General features: G+C 46.2%; 1 protein-coding gene across 7 annotated transcripts in view; it reads left to right on the top strand.

Annotated features, from left to right (window-relative positions):
* Window positions 1-21,352, top strand: part of SLTM (SAFB like transcription modulator) — a 738,342-nt gene that overhangs the window by 553,387 nt on the left and 163,603 nt on the right. For 6 of the 7 annotated variants that reach the window (XM_044078891.1, XM_044078888.1, XM_044078892.1 and 3 more), the window contains one exon: window positions 8,844-9,005. The exons of the other annotated variant lie outside the window; for it this stretch is intronic. In XM_044078891.1, coding sequence (XP_043934826.1) covers window positions 8,844-9,005 — 162 coding nt within the window. The remainder of the gene's footprint in view (window positions 1-8,843; window positions 9,006-21,352) is intronic. 7 annotated transcript variants of the gene reach the window in all.

The raw sequence follows: 21,352 nt of genomic DNA, 5'->3' as shown, positions 1-21,352 counted from the left end.
GAGAACATATTCAACCATGGGGATTTATCATTAGTTCTACAAGCTCTGACAGTGGCACCTTTTGAACCAGCCTCTTCTTGCGACCTCAAGTATTTGCCATGGAAAACCTTGTTTTTGATTGCTATTCTGCCAGATGTATTTCTGAACTTCAAGCTTTATGTAGAGTCCATACTTGAGTTTTGATGGTGTCAACAACTAATCCGTCATTTCTGCCTAAAGTGATCTCATAAATGTCCATTAATCAAACCATTGAATTGCCAGTTTTCTTTCCCAACCATTCAAACAGAGGAGAGTATTGTGGTGCTGCGGTAGCGTTGTCGCCTCACAGTAAGACGCTGACAGGTTCGAGACTCAGCCAGAGCGTCTTATGCGTGGAGTCGTCGTGCGTGAATGGGCATACCTTTGTTGAAGGTTGTTAGGGCTGGCAACTCAGCACGTAAAAATCAACTGCCAATCATTAGCAGACCGGAGTTCTGCTGTGGTGACCCCTAACCGGGAAAAGCCGAAAGACCACCACAACCCTTGATATACACAGGCAAATCCGTTTTTACCTAAACAGGACTAAACCCTTAAGTAAATCTGACCAGTTAATTTTGGTCTTTTCTGGACCTAGATTAGGATCGGCTGTTGCAAAGGTCACTAGCTAGATGGTTGAAGGACACTGACCTTTTTATTTACACACAACGTAGTATCTCATTGCCAACTACCATGAAAGCGCATTCAACAAGGTCGGTGGCAACTTCTGCTGCCTTCCATGCCAGAGCTTCTTTACATGACATCTGTGCAGCTGCAACTTGGGCTACGCCTCATACCTTCATCAATAATTACAAATTTGATTTAGCCTCCAGGGAAGAGCATCTTTCGCTTCTATGGTGCTCCGGAATGTCCTTCCGTGAGAGCCTCCCAGGAATAGAGGTAGCTGGAGAGACTGTCCCATACGTAAGGAATGAACGAGGATTAACAATATCAGATAAAGAAGTTATGTCTTACCATAACGTTCCATCTGTATTGTTGATCCTCGTTCAGTCATTACAACACTCCCTCCTTCCCCCTCCTGTGGCTTCTAGTGGATCTCACCATCCGGTTCTTTTAGGTCATTTGACCAGAGATGGCCTCTTCCTTTTGACTTGCAAACTCAATCTGAGGTAACAAGGAGAGGGGAATTCTGGGTACGTGTTTAGCTCGAGAGAGGGGAATTCTGGGTACGAGTTTAGCTCGAGAGAGGGGAATTCTGGGTATGAGTTTAGCTCGAGAGTTTGTAGGTGACGCGAGCTTGGAAGATGGCCAGCTCAGTTCCGAGGTCGGAATCGATACTCGTACGCAAGGAATGAACGAGAATCAACAGTACAGATGGAACGTTATGGTAAGACCTAACGTCTTTTTCTGCAGCTATTTGGTCTTCGTCTCATACTTTCATTTCACATTATAAATTAGACATTGTATCCAGGTGTTGGGCATCCTTTGGCTCCACAGTGCCTCGGAATATCCTTCCATGAGAGCCACCCAGGTGTTAGTAGCTGGGGGACTGTCCCACAGGTTGGAGACTAGGTGAAGTCAACTGTTTCAGATGAAGTTATGTACTCACCATAACGTTCCGTCTGAGTTGACTGTAATTAGTCTTGAGCCACTACCACCCCCTTTACCCTGACCTTGTCACTATTGTCCTGGCTTTGTATAAGATGAATATTTCAGAGGTGTTCCTGGTTATGCTTGGCTCAGGAATAGTGTGCCAGTAGTGGTAAGGTCTTTAGTTCGGGCTTATGTTTTGTTGAGCAGCAAATCTATCTGAAGGGAGGAAGGATAATGGGCATTATAGGTAAGGAGAGGAGCTTTGAGATCAGATGCTAGTGATGCGGCAGTGTCTGGTCCGATTCAGATCTATAGACCCACAGGTTGAAGACCAATGAAGTACAACTACTCGGATGGAACGTTATGGTGAGTACATAACTTTATATCTGAAGTAGTTGACTTCATTCATTCTGCACATATGGGTATTCGGATCCGAGCAGGCAAAAACTTTTCAAGCATCAGCTCCGAGCTCCTCCCCTACCTAGATTACCTCACTTCCTCCTATTTAGCCCCAGATCTCGTTTGCCGCTCTGAGTCAGCATAGTCTTCTCTGAGCTCTTAGCTAGGTGGTAAGGTTTTTGGTACTTTTTGCTAGTTATTGATAGTGAATTCCTTCCCCTTTATCCTCCCTTACTCGCGTTGGTCGTCGTGTTATTCAAAAAAAAATTGGTATTCTCTAGTGTTAGTGTTTGATAGGTTTTGTGTTCTGATTCCCGCCTAGGCCTGTGTGTGTGTGGTCCATTTAGGGCTTTTCGTCTGTCTTTGTCATGGCGGAACAAACTAACGTTCTCTTCAAAAAGTGCACAGATTGTGGTCATAAGCTTTCTCCAGCCGATGGCCACACTCTGTTCTATGTTTAGGGGTCGCACATCTGTCAGTATCTGGTCATAAGCTTTCTCCAGCCGATGGCCACACTCTGTTCTGTGTTTAGGGGTCGCACATCTGTCAGTATCCTGTGACATTTGTTCGGGGTTTAACCCAAGGGTGTTGAAGGATCGTCTGGCTAAGCTAGTGGCCAATGGTTTGCTACCTGATTCTGCCCTGGAGTCTGCCTCTGTTTTCTCCCCAGCCAGTGATTCGGTGCAGGCAGGGACTCAACCTCCCGCCAGGCCTGCTTCTTTGGAGTCATCCCAGAGAGGTAGGGACAAACGGGAGAAAGAGAGGCATCATAAAGAGACAGGCCCAGGAAAAGGTCTCCGGACAGGGAGTCTTTTTCCAGTCCCTCTGCTAAGATAACGGTCTCGTTCTCCTCTGCTCTGCTCTCCCCGTTTCTCGATGGAGCCATCGGAGCCAAGGCACTCCTCTTTGACCTGACCCAGACCAGAGTCTGTCACTTCCTCCAGATCGACTGAGTGTATCCGAACTTGATATGGACAGGCTGAGGAGGTTCATCCAGAACCAGATTCAGATGGGGTTTTTACCAGGACCCTCTCCCATTGGTGAGGGTTCCTCTTCTGCTACTATGTTCCACCCTATTGCTCCTTCCCCGATCCGACCCGATGCTTCGGGGTTTTCGGGTCCAAGACCTTAGGAGCCGTGGGGTCGGCGGCGATGGTTTTCATTTCCTCGACGCTGGCAGTCACCTCGAGTTCCTCTGATCCAATCGCGGATCCAGGGGACTCTCAGTGCCGTGGTTGGGGAGTTGGACCAGAGGGTCTGGATCTCGTTTTTTCGGATCCCACCCTCTGTGCCCGGACTGCCCTGCAGTCTGCTCTGGTCCCAGCTTTGGTGCCGTGGAGAGCCTCTTCCTTATGCTCTACGGAGGCGTGCTCTCCATCTGCATTCGGGGCAGTGAAAAGGGTCCTCTCCCAGGGGTTGAGACCACAGCTCACGTCCTCGGGTCCAGATTCTGTTCCCATTGCCCTGTCTCAGGGACAGCCCATGCCAAGGCAGCCCCAGGTTGTTCCCCTCAGGGGAACCCCCGGAGGATCACTAATCCTCTCCAGAGAGTCGCACTGGGGAGGAACCTCGTAAGCATAAGTGCAAGAGGAGGCACTTGGACTCCCCCCGAGTCCATTACCACTGATACGGACTTGGATGAAGGAGACGGTTCCCCCAGATCACCTCCCAAGGACGTCTCGTTCTGAGACATGGAGATCCTCCGCCACAGAGGAGGTTGGTCAGCTCCCAAACTGCGGATAAGTCCGTATTCCTGGATGCCTTTGGCGGCGGCCCATCTACTGCCTGGGTCTCCCCACCAGCTGACCCTTTGGACCTCATCACCACTAGGGCATGGAAGGATCCTGACACTGTAGAGCCTGGAATCTGTCGCAGTAGAAGTACTCCTTTACTGCCAAGATGACTATGCTAAAATCAGTGACTGATACCTCTATGCGTCTCCTCTCTCATGCCACGGAGGGTGCCGCTAGAGCTGCAGGTACAGGCATTGCTTTGAGCGACACGCCTGGATCATGCTGTCAATTTGCGGACCCCTTTAAGGCGTCTCATCAATGCCCCATTCGATTGAACATCCCTCTTTGGGAAGACCGTATGTGACGCACTAACCCAGAGTGAGAAGGACGGAAAGACTTTGTTGGCTGTCGGAATCTGCTTCTCTAACCCCCAGAGGCCCTATTCAAAGAACCAAAAAGGCCAAAAGATATGGTTCCAGAAATCAGTCCTTTCGTGACACTCAGGAGTATTCGTCCCCCAGAGGCCGAGGGGGGACAGGACCGACGCCGCCCCAGGGGGAGAGGGGGTCCCAGAAACTTCGGGTCTAGGGATCCTTTTTTTCGACCAGCTCAGCAACCCTGAGGGGTTGCCTGGGTGCTCTACTCTAGAGGCAGTCGGGGGGGAAGATTTTTCTTACATCCAGCGGCATGGGAGTCCATTACTGCAGACCGCTGTGTTAAATATCATATACAGAGGATATTTTATTCCCTTCATTTCACATCCCATAACTCCAGCTCGCCTTCCAGATGTTCCACCCACTCACAGGGAGGCTGCAGCTTTAGAGGTTTCGAAGCGGTTACAAAAACGAGCCATCGAGACGGCCCCCCCAGATCAGTCCGGATCAGGCATCTACTCCAGGTTCTTTTTATTGCCAAAGAAGACTGGGGACCTCAGGCCCATTCTGGACATGTCTATCCGATCGTCACTCTACAGTCCATTCTACCATTTCTGAGAATGCAACTGGATGTGCTCGTTAGACCTCCAGGATGCTTACTAACACATCAAGGTCCACAGGAGGTTTCTCCGCTTCCGGCTAGGGGGCCAGTCACTTTCAAATCATAGCTCTACCCTTTGGTCTCACCACAGCCCCCAGGGTGTTCACCAAGGTTATGGCGGTCGTAGTGGCTCACCTGAGACTAGGGCATTCAGGTATTCCCCTACCTAGACTGGCTCTTCGCTGCATCCACCAAGCATCTCCTTTATCGTGCCCTACTCTTTCTTGGTCTGGCTCACAAGTTAGGCATCTCGATCAACCTCAAGTCCCACCTGACTCTGGTTCAGATCATAGACTTCATTGGGGCTCAGTTGGATTCAATTGTCAGATTTTTCTCGCACCGGAAAGGATAGTGAATCTCAGACTCTGTTTCCGTGATCTTGGATCAAGTGGTAGTCGCAGCAGCCGATGTACTCAGGGCCCTGGGCTCCATGGCAGCAGCAATCTCTATACTTCCTCTTGCACGTCTTCACATGAGTCCTTCAGTGGAATCTGGCAGTCCAATGGTCCTGGCTAGACCTTCTGATGAGTTTCCACATCAATATTAATCGGGCATGCAGAACGGTACTCCTGTGGTGGATTCACTCTGCAGACATATTTGCAGGGCGCAGCTTTCTAGCCCCTCTGGCTCAAGCCACTGTGACCACGGACACTTAGGGGTCACTTCCTGGGAAGAACTGTTCAAGGCACATGGTCCCCTCCAGAGACCAAGCTACACATCAACATCCTGGAAATGAGGGCAGTTTTGTTAGCATTGAGAGCTTTCCACCCGGTCTTACCTCCGGGGACGATAGCCATTCAATCAGACATGTCTATAGTCTGGTATATAAACAAACAGGGCGGGACCCAATCCTACCCCCTTTGTCTCGAGGCTATGAGAGTTTGGGAGTGGGCCATATCCACCAGCCGGTTTCTCGTAGCAATGCATATCCCGGGACGCTCCAACATTCTGGCTGACTGTCAGCAGGGCAATCCTTCCTTACAAATTGTCCCTGAAACTGTCACTGGCGGAGAAGATCATCTGTGTTTGGGGTCAACCTTGCTGTGATCTCTTCGCATCTCCTTCCAATGAGAAGTGCTGCAATTTCTTTGCTCTGATTCCCCCCTCTGGGGGATGCCCCCAGGGACTCTCTAGTCCATGCTTGACCTCTGCTTATCCCCCGTTACCTCTGATTCTGAAGTTCCTTCAGAGAGCATGCCGGCTGCAGTGCAGAGTAATTCTCATAGCTCCCTTTTGGCCGTGTCAAGTGTGGTTTCCCTTCCTATGGTCTCACTTGGCCCCTCTATGGGCTCTAGATCCATGTCCGGATCCAATTTCTCACCCGTCTGGCTTGCCCCTGCCCAACCTGGACAGTCTCAAGCTGTCTGCTTGGCTGCTCCAGTTCCCATGATCATCTGGACTCCCAGACTTTCGTCTCCTGTTAAGAATATTCTGTTAGCTTCTCTTAAGGCCTCCACTAGGAAACTGTACAATAGCAAGTGGAAACGTTTTTGCATTTGGGCCTATCAGCGCAATCAGAACCCGTGTACAGCCCCTGTTCCGGTCATACTGGATTTTTTGGCAGATCTTTTTCGGTCACGCTCTAGTGCTTCCACCGTCAAGGTTCAACTAGCTGCCATCTCTAATTTTCATGTGGGTGAAAATAAGGTTGCTCTGGCTTCGGCCAAACTCTGTAAAGCCTTTCTGAAGGGACTTTTTTATTGCGACCTCCAGTTAAAGAAACGGTGCTCCCCTGGGATTTGACCTTGGTCCTTCAGGCCTTGACCTCTCCCCCTTTCGAACCAGCCGCTTCAGTTCTGATGAAGTTTTTGTCATGGAAGACTGCATTCTTGGTCGCCATCACTTCGGCTAAAAGAGTTTCAGAGTTGCAGGCATTATCCTCCTTGCCCCACTATTTGTTTTTTCACAAGGATAGGGTTTTGTTGCGCACGAACCCTTCTTTTCTTCCCAAAGTATCTTCAGCAGTCAATATTAATCAAGTCCATAAATTTGCCAGTCGTCTTCCCAAATTTCCAGAATTGAGGTGAACGTAAGCTTCATTTGTTGATGTCCATAGCTTTGTTTTTACCTCCATAGGACTAAACCCTTCCGGAAGTCAGATCAGTTGTTTGTCTTTTTTTCTAAATCCTTTTTGGGCAAAGCAGTTTCGAAAGTGTCCTTAGCAAGGTGGACCACCCTGTGTATTGCGCAGGTCTATAAGGATAAAGGATTGTCGTCTCCTGGTGTTTTGAAGGCTCATTCCACTAGAGCTATGGCCACTTCTGCAGCTTTCTGGTCGAGAGTTCCATTAGGTGATATTTGTGCAGCAGTGACTTGGGCAAATTCGCACACGTTCATCTCTCATTACAAATTGGATCTTATTTCTGGAGGTAGAGCCTCCTTTGGCTCTGCGGTGCTCAGAAATATCCTTCCATAAGGGCCTCCCAGGAATTCTAGTAACTGGTGACTGTCCCATTTGTGCAGAATGAATGAAGTCAACTACTTGGATAAAGAAGTTATGTTCTTACCATAATGTTCGATCTGAGTAGTAGACTTCATTTTTCTGCACTTTCCCTCCCTCCATCCCCCTCACTCTTCAGGTTATCCTGTCCAGGGTTGTCTGTTAATGTTGCTTTTTAGTGACAGCAAAATCGAGGTAATGTAGGTAGGGGAGGAGCTTGGAGCTCTGAGCTGATGCTTGAAAAGTTTTTGCTGGCTCCGATCCAAATCTGATCCGTATACCCATATGTGCAGAAGAATGAAGTCTACTCAGATGGAATGTTATGGCAAGCACATAACTTATTTTTGTAAATTCATGCATATTACCCAGTTACTCCCTTTTCTCTTTAGCACTGTGTCTCTTCTGAGAATCCCCTAATTTTGTAATACTTTAATCTTTGTCAGCCCTTCTGAGTAATTCTTACTACTTAACCAGATTTTTTCTTTTTATTTCTACTCCTTTTAAACTTCTCTTATTTTATCCCACTCACTAGCTATAACTTCTGGAGTACTTAGTCTTCCACAAGCCAGATTATTTCCTGTTCCCTGTACCCATTCCTCAAAATGCCTCTGTCCTGGCAAATCCCAGTTGCAATTAATATGCAACACTAGTTCCTGTGTTTTAACATGTGTTGCACAGCTATACTTCAAAGATTTTCTACGTAGTAGGACCCTTTAGTCCTGTACATCTGCCTATGCCTTGACCAGAAAAAGCCAACCCTGAGGAACACCTAAACTTGTTGAACTCTCTACTGCTTGTGTAAGAATTATCTTCATGAAGACCAAGCTGCTATTTGTCATCTTTTTTGCCAAGAGCAGGATGGGCCGGTGAATCTTGGAAATCTGTTTACGCTGGTGAGGGATTGTTTTTAACAGTGCTGTTTTTTTTGTAACAAGCCTCTTCCTGATCCTGTCAGGATTGTCTGTATTAGAGGTGATTGTTTCTGGGTGCTTCAGACCTGTCTTTGCATGCAGTCCGTGGTACAGAAACTTGTTCCTAGGGTTCACATCCACGGAGCATTACAATTCTGTGGTGGTGTCCATGGTGCAAGAAGGGCTGTTTGCCTAGGTATTTCTAGGGTTGGGTGTGACCCCTTACATTGTTGATATTAAGTCTGACTACAGGCTGAGTTTCCTCAGGCAGTTGTGCACTTTTGTTATCCCATAATCTTCTAGGAGTATTCTCTCAGCTATCAGAACTCCCTAGTCTGACTTGTAGAGCTATTCTGCAGCTGTTGACTGTCCTTTTGAACAAGGAAGGAAATGTCTTCAACACTTACTGATTTGACAGCAAGGAAATGCCTTCCAAGTATTTGGTACTTTCATATCCAAGGGTGGAACAGTGCTTAGCAGGAATGATGTTGCTACTTGGGCTCTGTACCCCAGAAGGAGCTAGAGCATTCACGCATGCAGCAACCATTGTGCCAAGTGCTTAAAGAGCTTAGTGTGAGTAGTGTTAATTTTGTAAACTGATCCTTGGGCAAATTGACCTTTGTTTGAATTGAACTGTTTTTGGGGGTTGGGACAGTAAGGGACTTGCCATTTAGGGTTTTAGATTTTGCTTTCACATTGGGTGTAAAGACTGATGCACAATAGCTGACTTTTTTCTGAAATGGAAACTATTCACAGGCGTGATGAGGCATTCTGGAGTGAAAGCAAGAAGATGGCAATGGACAGTGATGCTCGTTTTAGTCATGGATCAGACTATACTCGCCAGCAAAGGTTTAATGACTTTGATCATAGAGACCGTGGAAGATTTCCAGAGGGTTCTACAGTGCAGTCTTTCGAGAGGTTAGATTTTTCTTTGTGTAAATTTTAGTCCAGTGAGTTCTTAACTTGCACTTCAGTAGTAACTTGTGTTGACCGTGTTAGAGATGGTGTCTTAAATTTTGATGAAGGCACAGTAACCTTGTTTCTGCAAAATTTCTTGTATGTTAACTTTCCTGCTACGCATGATGTACCAGGTCTGACTCTTGAGTTTCATGCTGACTGAAAAAGTCTGTCTGTAGAAAGCTTCAGACTGTGCAACTCAGTTAACTTGTGGCTGGTGGTTCCCCATGAGTTGGGATTTCTCCGATTTGGTGGACTCCTTGTTCATGCCTTGCTGTTGCCAAGCCTTGAACTGCCCCATTACCAGTCTTTACATGTGTGTCTCATGCTTGCTTTTGGACCAACAGATGCATATATTTTCAAATTGTTAAATTTGAGGGGAAGTGCTCCCCCTACTCCATTTAATTCTGTATATTTGTGGTAATTCTAAGACCAAATGACACTTAGCCAGTGGTCAGATGTTCTTCGTGTTTCACTGTTGCAGTCCTCACATTTGGGTCATCTGCCTGCAGGTAGCCCTCAGTTGGCCTGAACACCAGAGTCTTGGGATATCTGCGTCGGATGATGACTTCAGGGGTATAAAACATGCAGCCGATGCCATTACATCAGTTTCTTGCCCCAGATGTCAGGTGCCCCCAAAATAGGAAGTAATTAAACACTCCCAGCAAAAAGCAAATACCCATGATAAGATATGCCAAAATAAGGTAAGCAGAAGTAGAGAGAAGTCAGAGGGCTGGAGGGAGGGTGACCAGGACTGCAACAGTGAATACACTCTAACATCTACATTTATGGTAGGTGTACACAACTGTACTTTTCCCAGTTTTGTTAGAAGCCTTTGAATTTTTCTACTTGCCTGTCAAACCCTTTTGGAGGTGGACATGGTTGCTTGCAGGTCTTCCTAGGTTGGCCAGGTTTAGGTAGGCCATAGGTACAGATTTGCCTGCATCCAGGGCTTTTTCTCTAAATATATATACCAAGTGACTGTTTCGAAGAAGTACACCAAGTTTAACGGCCGTTTTCTCCCCTTCACAAAGCCAAACTGGGCGAGGTTAAGCATTTGGAGATTTCCTATGTCTTTGTTAATGATGTCAGTGATGATTCGTTCCATGGTCTTGAAGATGAGGCTGGTCAGCCTAATGGGTCTATAGTTCCCAGGGTCAGTAGATGCTCCCCCTCGCTTTCATTTCCCACCACACATTCTCAAACACCCCCCACCCCCCCAAAAAAAAAAAAAAAAAAGACCAAAGGAAGCTGTTGTGGAAGTAGAACTAGAGGTCATACAACCAAGGCCCACAGAAAGCAGCTGACAAGTTTGCACGCACCCACAAATCTCCTTGCAGTAGTAAGAAAATTGTATAGATTTGCAAAACTGTTTGGGGGGAGTTGCCAGGACAAGTGGGCTTTACAAGCAGTAACACTAGGCGTCTGCTTACTGTTTCAGGAAAACAGTTTGCCAGATTCCAGGCCATTACTTCTGAGCTCATACTAATCTGTATCTCTACAGGTAAGTACTAAAGCAGGTATCGATATAATTGGTTCTCGAAATACATGGTGAGATTTTACTCCCAAGACTTTCCTTCTTCCAAGAAAGGTTTTTGGAGATTCACTGAAAATAAAATCCCTACTAGTACTAGAGTTCTGACTGCTGACATTACAAACCTTGTGCATTTGGTCTTCCTAAGAGCCCTTTTTGTAACAGTGGATTTGAAAGATGCCTACCGTGTAGCTCAGGGATACCAACTCTTTCTGCATTTCAAAGCTGGGGTTTATTTCAAGGTTTGTGTTGCTCTTGGTTTGTCTACTTTGACCAGTGTATTGACACCATGCTTGGTTCTGATGTCCTACTGTAGGGCACTGTACATCATTCTTTAATCACCATGGACTACTTCCAGAGGCTAAGCCTATCCCTAAACTTCCAGAAATCCTATTCGACCCTTGCCCTCTCTGGTTACCTTCCTGGAAGCAGGATTGAAATAAACAGTTCCCCAAAACCAAATCCTGTTCCTGTTACATTGTGTGTGTACTTGCCAACCTCAACAACATAACCTGCCAGAAAATAGGCTGCTCTGCTACATGGATTCCAGCAGTTTCTCCCGGACAGGCGTCCCATGAGGAAGCTTGGGAGTGTTAGGATTTTCAGTTCTACAAACACTCATCTCATTTTTTTCTGTTGCATAAAGAAAAAAAATTGTGGACAGGGTATATGACTGAACAAGGGAGTTGCCTTCAGAATGCAAACTAGGTATGCTATAGATGCCAACTCAGGGAACCTGAAGATTCGCAGTATTTAGGACAAAAGGCTGTACAAGAAACGAGCATAATTTAAATGATGGCAGTGATCCTGGCCACCAGCGCCATCTGCAATAGTTAACGCCCTGAGGATCAGGGCACAATACCACAGTTTAATGCATTAACAAGGCTTCACTCTTAACTGCTTTGTAGACTATCCATGCAGGTGTAAGGACACAGCACACAAATTGGGGCTTACCCCAGCTGAGCAGTAAATTACAAGGCAGGATGACCTTTAGCAGGCAGTCTAAGCAGGTTTTCTGACACCAGCAAATAGATGTGGAAAAGAGAAGTCTTTCCAGGTTCAGTTCACAAATGGAGTGTGCCAGAACTATTTGCTTCTCGCAAAAACTGGCACCTCTTAAGGTCTGCACCAGTGTCCTTCAAAAGGCAGGTCTGCACCAGTGTCCTTCAAAAGGCAGCTTGGATGACGGACTCCACTTTCTGTGGCCAGGCTTTTTTCTGTATGCTCTTTCTCTCCCATGGGATGTTGCAGAAGGTCAGGGAAGATGGGTCATGGATAAGTTTTTGCTACTACCTGTCCCAGGTAGCATTGTTCCTCCCTTCTGCTGAGTCTGGACAGAAAAACCACTGGTGCTGCTCCAGCACATAGCCTTGGTAGGTGTCAGTCATCTGGCCCAGCTAGAGTTACAGCTGCTACCACGTCTCCTAAGAGATCTCCTTATGGGCATCTGGGAAGCAGCATCTTAATAGATGTCAGCGCCTTTGAAACTACTGCCAGGGTGTAATTTGCCTCAGCCCTTCTGTAGGGTCTGGTGTTCTCTGGCCCAACTGAACTAAGAATGTTGTGCTTTTGTTAGAACCTTACTATGATTCCACATTTTAGATGGGATTCACTGTTGCAGTACCAATTCCCTCTGTCCATCTCCCTGTGGAGTTAGTGGGTACCCCGTTTATTCATCTACCTCCATTCACTGTTAGATCATCAGGTGCCCTATTCTGGCGCCTGGCATAGGTCTGGGTTAGATTTTTGACTTTGGGAAGGCAAGCTTGCAGTCTGAAGCAAGAAGGATCTGAAGATGGCAGTGGCTGACCTTTTTACCACAGAATTCCTCATATTAGAGGAGGAGTGTGCTCTGGTATTAAAACTGCCTGGAACTTCTACAGGTAGGAAATTCACACGAACATGTACCAAGTTGTGAACATCCGCAGTTATGGTACGATGATGTTTCACTGTTGCAATCATCCCCTGTGGGTTATCCCTACTGTGGTAGCCCTCGGCTGGCCACGGCTGCCTTATAGCACTGATGACCTGACTGCAGCAAACACAAAAAAAATTGACTAGTATTCGGGCTGGCCGAGGACTACCACAGCAGGGATAAATCCACAGGTGATTGCAACAGTGAATACACTTGAACATCTCCATTTATGGTAAGGGTACACGTACTTCAGACAAATCTGCTTTATGGTGAGTTGCTTGATGACTGCAGCTGGTGGTAATTTCAGTCAATTTCAGAACTGCAGGCCTCAATGTAGGATCTTAAGATGTTCATCGTGTTTCACTGTTGCAGTCATTACACTTGGGTTATCCTGCTAGCAGGCTACCCGCAGTCGGCCAGAATTCCAAAGTCTAGGTCCGGCTTCGGTTGCTGTCGCTTCTTCCCTGACGTCTGTGCGCCATGGGTATAAAAGATGCAGCCGATGCCATTTTTCTTCAGTATTTCTTGTCGCGCGGTGCCCGAAGCAAAAGCAGTTCGCAAGTGCCGGTCGGCCGACTCTGGAGATTTTCAAAATCGAATTTCAGAACCGAAGTCTTCAATAAAGCTAAGTACCCTGTTGGGGAAACTTTTTCTTGCTCCAGACCGATGTCAGTAAAAGTTAAAAATTGTATTTCTTGTGGGAAGCAAATACCTCATAAGGACTTTCAATCTTACTGTATTCCTTGCCTAGGCCCGGACCACGACGTTACTAGTCTGTTTTGTGCTGGATTCAAAAACAGAGTCTGATTTTGCTTTACATTACTTTGGCCGAAGGTTTAACCACATAATGCTGTTGGAACAACCGACTACCAGAATTCATAAAAACCGCAAAGACACGGAAAAGGACAGGCATCCGAGGTCCAAAACTGACAGCGAAGCCTCTTCTAGGCCAGTCGCCGGTTCTCAGTGAGGTGCTTTCGCAGCCCCCGACACCCGCTACCTCAGAGCCACAGGCCGTATCAGACTCCCACATGGAGACACCTAGGCTTCTGGGAAAACTGAAGGTATTGGGCCTGCGGAAAATATTCCCTCAAATGGGTCCAGAGCCTCTGAGCAGGCATCGGCTTCTGAGGGTGTTTTCAGATCTTCACAGCTTACTATTAAGTCCACTGCAGCAGCCAAGGCAGTCAAAAACACCATTAAAGACAAGGAAACAAGTACAGCATTCTCCTGGACAGTCATCCATGCCAAAGAAGCAGATGCTTAAAATGGCCGAGGACCTAATTAGGAGTTCCCATCCCCCTCCTGATAAAAGGCCTAGGCAAGACACTGACTCCTCTGACCATGTTTCTATTTCCTCTGATTCCTTTTCAGATCAGGGATATTCTCTCCCTCCCTATAAGGACTCTGATGCAGAAGAATCTATACCTTCAGCCTCGCCGCCTGAGGATTATTCTTTTGGGGAAAACTTGCACACCATGAGGGAGCATTTCCATTGCGAGAGCCAGGATAATTCAGAATCCAAGAAAAGGCTCAGACTTTCTTTTATTGCCTCTGCACAGGCCCCTGGCTATCCCCCCTGTGCTTGATATTGTTGATTATTTCTCTGAATCCAGTCTGTCTCCTGATTCTTTACCCCCTGCACCAGTCAAGCCAGACAGGTACTTACAGGGTCCCAGACTCGCATACATTTCTTCATAAAAGCCTTGCTGACACGGAAACAATTTCTCAGGGTCCCAAAGGGGTTAAGGCTTCCACTGCAAAAAAACCCTGTCCCCTCTGATAGGGATTCTAGAGCTCTGGATAGATGGGGGGGGGGGGGGGGAGTTTACAGTAAGGGCTTTAAACTGCCAGTTTCACATGCTTAAATATCAACAGTACCTCGTGTCTTTGTTAAAACAGAAAATGCTTACAAACTCAAAGTCCTGATAATAAGGAAATGCAGGATTTATTGCATGCAGCTGAACAAGTGGGAAAGCATACTCTGCAATTTGGTTATGATTCATTAGAGGCTTCTTGTAGAGCCGCAGTTACCGGCTCTGTCATTTGAAGGCATGCTTAGTTGAAAGAACAAAGTTTACCTGAACATGTTAAAGTAATGTTATTGGATGCACCACTACAGCATGATACTTTGGTGTTCAGGCATAAGAGGTGTTAAAATGGAGGATAAAGCAAAATCAATGCAGACAGTAAAGGATTTCTTACAGGTTCAACCAGCCAGGTTTAGCAGAAACTGGCCTTCAAAAAATTGGTCCTTTCCGGTGTCAGGCCACAGAGGCAGATCACAGCCCCAAGGCTCCTACAGACCTAAACAATTGGGGTGCTTCAGCCCCCCACAAAGGAGAAGACAAATCACAACCTTATAGGAAACAGTCCCAATGACTTCCTCTACAAATGCCAAGCATTTACCTTTTGGCAGCACCCTTAGGGGGAAAGCTAGCACTTTCTCACAAAATTGGCACATAATCACCCAGGACAAATGGGTACTGAATATTGTTTCTCAGGGTTGCAGGTTCCACTTTCACGCCCTTCCAAAATCAAAAGGTATGCCGGACCTGCCACAAAACCAATGGGCAGAGGCACAAACATATTTCTGCTCTCATGGACATGAGAGCTATTCAAAGAGTACCACAGCAAGAACAGGGACAAGGATTTTACTAGAGACTTTTCCTGTTACCCAGAAAGGACAAAGCCTGGAGACCAATACTGGACCCATTCATTCCAAATACTTTCCTGGATGTTCCAAAATTCAAAATGTTAACACAGCAGCAACTTCTACACATGCTGGGCAAGAAGGCTCGGCTAGTTACTTTGGACCTCAAGGAGGCATACCTGCATGTCCCAATCAGACAATCTTGCTGAAGATACCTCAGATTCATAGCTGACTCAACACATTAACAATTCTTTGCACTACCCTTTGGCTTATCTACTGCGCCCAGGGTTTTCACAAAATGCCTGGCACCAGTAATTGCATTTTGCAGACAAAAAGGAATTCGGATATATCCCTACTTGGACGACTGCCTTATTCAAGCAGACAGCAAGGCCATTCTACTAAAGCATCTGGCGTTTGTATTACTAATTTGCCTAGGGTATACAGTAAACAAAATGTAATCAAAACTAGTGCCCTCTCAAGAGATAATATTCTTGGGTGCAAGCTTAAATACAACTGCCCAGATGGCTTATCTCACGCCAGACAAGCAAAGGCAACTGACTCGTTACTTTCAAATGATGGCAACAAAGACCCAGCTCCCTGCAAGAAAAATGCAAGCCCTGGGCTTCATGGCATCCTGCATTCTACTAATTTCATATGCAAGACTGCATATGAGGAAACTACAATGGTATCTAAAAAGTGTTTAGACTCAACATTGCCAAAGCCTGGAAACAATAATAACTCTAATTCCCTGCCTGCAACAGGAGTTTCGATGGTGGTCCCTGGCCTGTCACCACAACAAGGGATGGCATTTCACCTTACCCACAGCCAGGCAGACTACAACAGATTCATCGGATTATGCCTGTGGGGCACACATGGCAGGAAAATGTATTCAGGGCACGAGGCCCAAGGAGCAAATGCATCTTTACATCAATCAAAACGAGATGCTAGCTGTACAGAATGCCCTGACAGCCTTCAAGGATCTGCTGCATCCAGGACAACTATTACTAAAGACCTGACACCACAGTTATGTGGTACATAAACAAGCAAGGGGGCACACATTCCTATCCCCTCTGCAGGCAAGCCATGACTTTGTGGAACACAGCACTGACCTATCGAGTACAGCTGCAGGCACAGTTCCTGCCAGGAATGAAAAATACACTGGCAGACAAACTAAGCAGAAATCTCATGGATCCTCACAAATGGAAACTAAATCCACAGGTCTTCAGCATGATAACAAGGAAATGGGGACACCCAGACAGATCTTTTTGCCTCCCCTCACAACTGCCAACTACAGAGATTCTGCACAAGTGCTTATCACTTACAAGCATGGAAAGTGGATGCTCTGTCGTTCAGCTGGAAAACCCTGACAGTTTATGCCTTTCCTCCACTGCCTCTTCTTCCCAAGGTGCTCCTAAAAGTCAGACGAGAAACCAAAAATGATCCTGATTGCCCCAGTCTGGCCATGCCAGCACTGGTACCCAATCCTAAAGAGCTTGTCTCAAGGCCCAGCCTGGACTTTATATCTAATTCCTCATCATCTGACTCAACAAAACAATCAGATTCTGCACAGTCAACTCAGAACCTTAAATCTGGCTGCATGGCAGATAATATAGCCTCTCAGACCACACCTCTCTCTAAAGCTGTTATGGATGTCATTTTAGAAGCCAGAAGGCCCAGCACTAGGAAATCTTGTGCAGAAAAATGGAAGAGATTCTGTGCTTGGAACCAGGCACAAGGACTCGAACCACTAGCTCCAAATATACCTCAGATTTTACAATACCTAACTGAAATGCTGGACAAAGGCCTATCCTTCTCATCAATTAAGATACATGCCTCTGCCATGCTAATTACAATACAGAACCTCCTATTTTCTCTCATCCACTTCTAAGACAGTACCTCAGAGGGGCAAAAAACATAAGACCCCCCCAAGGAGAGCACCAATACCTACTTGGGACCTCAATTTTGTTTTAGAAAAACTCACATTGCCTCCTTCTGAGCCAGCCAGTACAACTGATATTAAATTCGGATGGAAAACTGCTCTGCTCATAGCAATAACTTCAGCCAGAAGAGTCTCAGCATTACAGGCATGAATGGCAGTGGAACCTTTCATCATTTTTCTTCAGGACAGGGTCTCTCAAGGACAAACCCAACATTTATGCCAAAGGTGGTATCCAGTGTGGCTCTTAACCAAACCATTAATTTGCCAACATTCTATCCAAATTCCCAGAATAAAGGGGAGAGACTTCTGCACGCTTTGGACATACACAGCTATGATTCTACTTGGGCAAAACAAAAGCTTTCAGAAAAACTGAGCAACTGTTTGTAGCTTATGCTGCCAGGATCACAAGGAAAGCCCATCTCAAAGCAAACTATTTCAAAATGGATAGGACACTGCATTCGCTTCTGCTATTCACAACATGACAAATCCGTGCCTAAGGGCATTAGGCCACATTCTACCAGAGCAGCAGCCACTTCAGCAGCCTTTCTCAGAGGAGTACCAACCAAAGACATTTTAGAAGCTGCAACCTGGAGTTCAGTGCACACTTTCACCAAGCACTACCACTTACCTCCACTCTCACTGGTAGCCTCTCCTAATCCTATTCAGGCCCAGCCACCCAACCTTAGCTTTGGGATTCAACCCAAGTGTAATGACTGCAACAGTGAAACACGATGAACATAGTACAGTTGTGTACCTACCATAAATGTAGATGTTCAAGTGTATTCACTGTTGCAGTCCAGGTTACCCACTCTCCATCCCCCTTTTCTTTGCTGGGACTTTTCTGTACTTAATTCTATACAACTTATGTGGTGTATTTGCTTGTAGATGAAGGAAATGTTTATTTTAGTACATGCATGCTTTTTAGCATGATTTTTTTCCAGCCTTCTTATTTGGGGGCACCTGACATCTGTGGCAAGAAAAACTGAAGAAAATGGCGTCTGCTGCATCTGCGCACTGACGTCAGGGAAGAAGCGACAGCAACCGATGGCCCTAGACTTTGGAATTTTGGCAGACTGCGGGTAGTCTGCCAGCAGGATATAACCCAAGTGTAATGACACTGTAACATCTACATTTATGGTAGGTACACAACTGTACTTTTTGAGTAATGGGGCTGACATGGAATCAAATGCACTTTCATTTTACCCCCATTTTTAAAACTAGGAGTACCTGCACTTGACATAATGCAAGCACAATTGATGGGTATTAGTGCTGTACTGAAAGATTAGACTGAGCAGTTTTGCTACCTGTGAGGTCAGGTGTGTCCATAGCCAGAAATTCCAGATGGCTGGCAAGCTGCATCATAACTATATTAAGACCTTGATGTATAAAGGAACACTGTGGCCAGAAACCAAAAGCATTTCTCGCACTGGTATGCACTACAGTAGTGTATATGTACAACTGTAGATTACCATACGTTTCTTATTTCATTTCTAAACAAAAGTTATCTTTTGGGGGTGGAAGTTGTGGCCCAGTAAACTGTTTAATCTGTTTACCAAAATGTACTGTTCTGCCTGCAGATTTGTCCTTATATTTGCTTACTTTGCTGTAAGCCCTTCCTTTTTTTCTTAAAGCCAGCAATCTAACAGCTTTTCTGACTCTGGTATTTAGAGTAAACTGGAGCTATAACTTCCTAGTGGTACATTAAAATTATGGCCTCTGGGAGAAGACTTGACTCAGTGCACAAGCCATGGATCTCCCTATAGGTAGGTTTATGGTCCCATGAGAGAGGAGAGGAATAAAGTGATACAGGCTCCTCTTGTGGGATTTTCCTGGGCCAGACTTTAATGTCCAAGAGAAAATAAGCTTAAGCTTCACTTTAGGTAAGCCCTACTGTTCTCTGAGAGAATAAGTGTTTCATTTAAACAATGACACCGTATAAGAAAAATTAAAGAGAGTAATGACAAATCGCCCATGTAGAGCTTGAGTCTTTGGAAATGTAGGGCTTTTTGTAGTTGCTGTACAAGGACCCATTATTAGTGAGGAAAAGAAATATTTAAGTACTGCAGCAGTGGTCCTCGTGGATAGCATACTCTGGATTATTTCTGTAACAGTAGAATGCACAATAGGAAAAGGGGTAGTGATTAAAGAAGCCTGGCTTGATTAAAATCTTTATCCATAAATGCCTGCCTTCAGTCCTAGGTAACAGGAATGACATGGGGGGGGGTAGAAAAGTTTAACTGTGATACTATTTACTGAGCCTTTTGATGCGACAAAGAAAACCATAGTCATGTTGGCTTCAAGCAGGGCTCCTCAAGCTGAGTTGTCTTCAGGCAGATTGTTTTTGTACTTCACTGTTGCAGTCCTGACTTGCGGAATTTCCTGCTTCAGAAGCCCTTTGTGTCAGCCCGACTAAGAGTAAACAAAATTTCCCCCTCCCTGAGCTGGCAGACACCCTACCTTGACATCAGGAAGGTTGGGTATAAAGTGAGCCAGTGGACACCATGGCATCAGTCTTTCTTGCAGTCTGAGCCTGAATCAGTTGAGTGCATCTGTCTGCACTGGAGTGAGAAATTCTTCTAAAGCTAAGTATTCTGTCAGTGAACTTACTTCTGACTCGTGTCAGATATCTGATGGGGCTGAAATCTTGTCTAAGCACCTTAGTCAGCAGTCTTCTTTCCATCGTGCAGTGGTGTCATGGTTGTCCCGTGGTTTAGCTCCCTAAGCAGAAAAAAGACCCAAACTTAAGGCTCAGACAACCTTTCTGTCTGCCAGTCCCCAAGGCTCATCACAGAGTGAGTGGCACCTTCACAACCGCCTCCTGCAAGTGAGGTGGTGGTGCAGACCTCTGTCAAGACCCTTTGAGTCCAACATGCTGCCGGGTCCCTCAGCTTCAGCTCAGGACTGGACGTTCGGTTCATCGGTAGAGTCCATAGTCACTCGGCAGACCTGCTTCCAGCAAACTATCCTCAGCTGACTACCCTTTAAGGTGTGTGCCAACCTCTGGTATTTCTTTCACTGAGACTGGGGTCAGGGTACTGGATATGCACAGGACAGACAAAAGCTGCACCTAAAAAGAGCTCTACCTCTGGTACTGTGCTAGGCCTACCAGCTCCCGCCCCACAGGTTGTCAACAGGATTTGGTCAAGTTGGCAGAGGACCTTTATTTCTGTGGTCAGAGACGGGCAGCACCCCACCCCAACCCGTCTTCACCAGGAAAAAGGGAATCCTACAACTGAGACCTTTTCAGAGCCCCCTGAATCAGATGAGCACTGTCCTTGAAGATGACCCCTTCTTTACCACCTTTGAGGATTCTGATTCAGAAGAGGTTTGCCTTCTGCTTAGCCCCCTGAGGGTATTGCCTTTGGGGAGTCACCATGAGAGTTTTTCCAGTGGCAAGCTCTAGAATACTCCCAAACAGAGGGTCAGGGTGTCCCTTGATCTCTCTCCGTACAAACCCCTGATTATCACTCCAGTTTTGGAAGTGGTAGATGTCTTCCTGGTATTCTCTGAATCCAGGCTCTTCCCCCCAGACCCTACTCAACCAGACCAGTTTTACAGGTTACTAGTCAGATTCCTTTTTGAGAATCCCTCTGCTGACCCAGAAGTTGTTACCCCAGGCCCCAAAAAAGTTGGGGTTAGTACTTCTAAAAACCCATTACCTGTGGACAAAGAAAGCAGATTTAGGAAGAAAGTTTGCACTTCATCTACCCTGGCCATGAGGGCTTTCAGTTGCCAATTTCATATGATTAAATCCCAGCAGAGTATTGTGGAAAAAATAAAGCAAAAAAGATTTCCTCCCTGGAGGACAAGAACTCCTCCAAGGAGTTGCTGGATGTCCTATGTTGCAGTAATCTGTGTGGGATTTTCCACCTCAGGTGACCCGAATGTCTGCTTATATACAAAAGCTTAAGCCTGGCTCCTGAAGGTGTGTGGGACGTCACACGTAGGGCCATAAACCATGGACCTTAAATGTGACATCTGCACGCACAGACCTCAACTTTTCATCCGCAGTCAATCATCACATTGATCACCTTTGCTCCTCTACTTGAAGACTTCTAAAGCTAAGTATGCAGTTGGGGATTTTGAATTTATTTGCTTCAGCTTGTTCTGCTGTAGTTACCATTGGCTGATGTCAGCTAAGAAGGGCAAATGCCAATGGGCGGGGTGCCAGATACTGCATATATGCACGGCAACTGCATTTTCTGTCTAGGCAGAGAGCGCAACCATACTGCTTGCTCTCTGTCAAACTTTTGTAGCTAAGACCCCC

This window comes from Protopterus annectens, chromosome 7.part1, assembly GCF_019279795.1.
Source record: "Protopterus annectens isolate FY-2018-M chromosome 7.part1, PAN1.0, whole genome shotgun sequence".
Classification (NCBI taxonomy): Eukaryota; Metazoa; Chordata; order Ceratodontiformes; family Protopteridae; genus Protopterus; species Protopterus annectens.
This window is presented reverse-complemented; position numbering and strand designations above follow the sequence as displayed.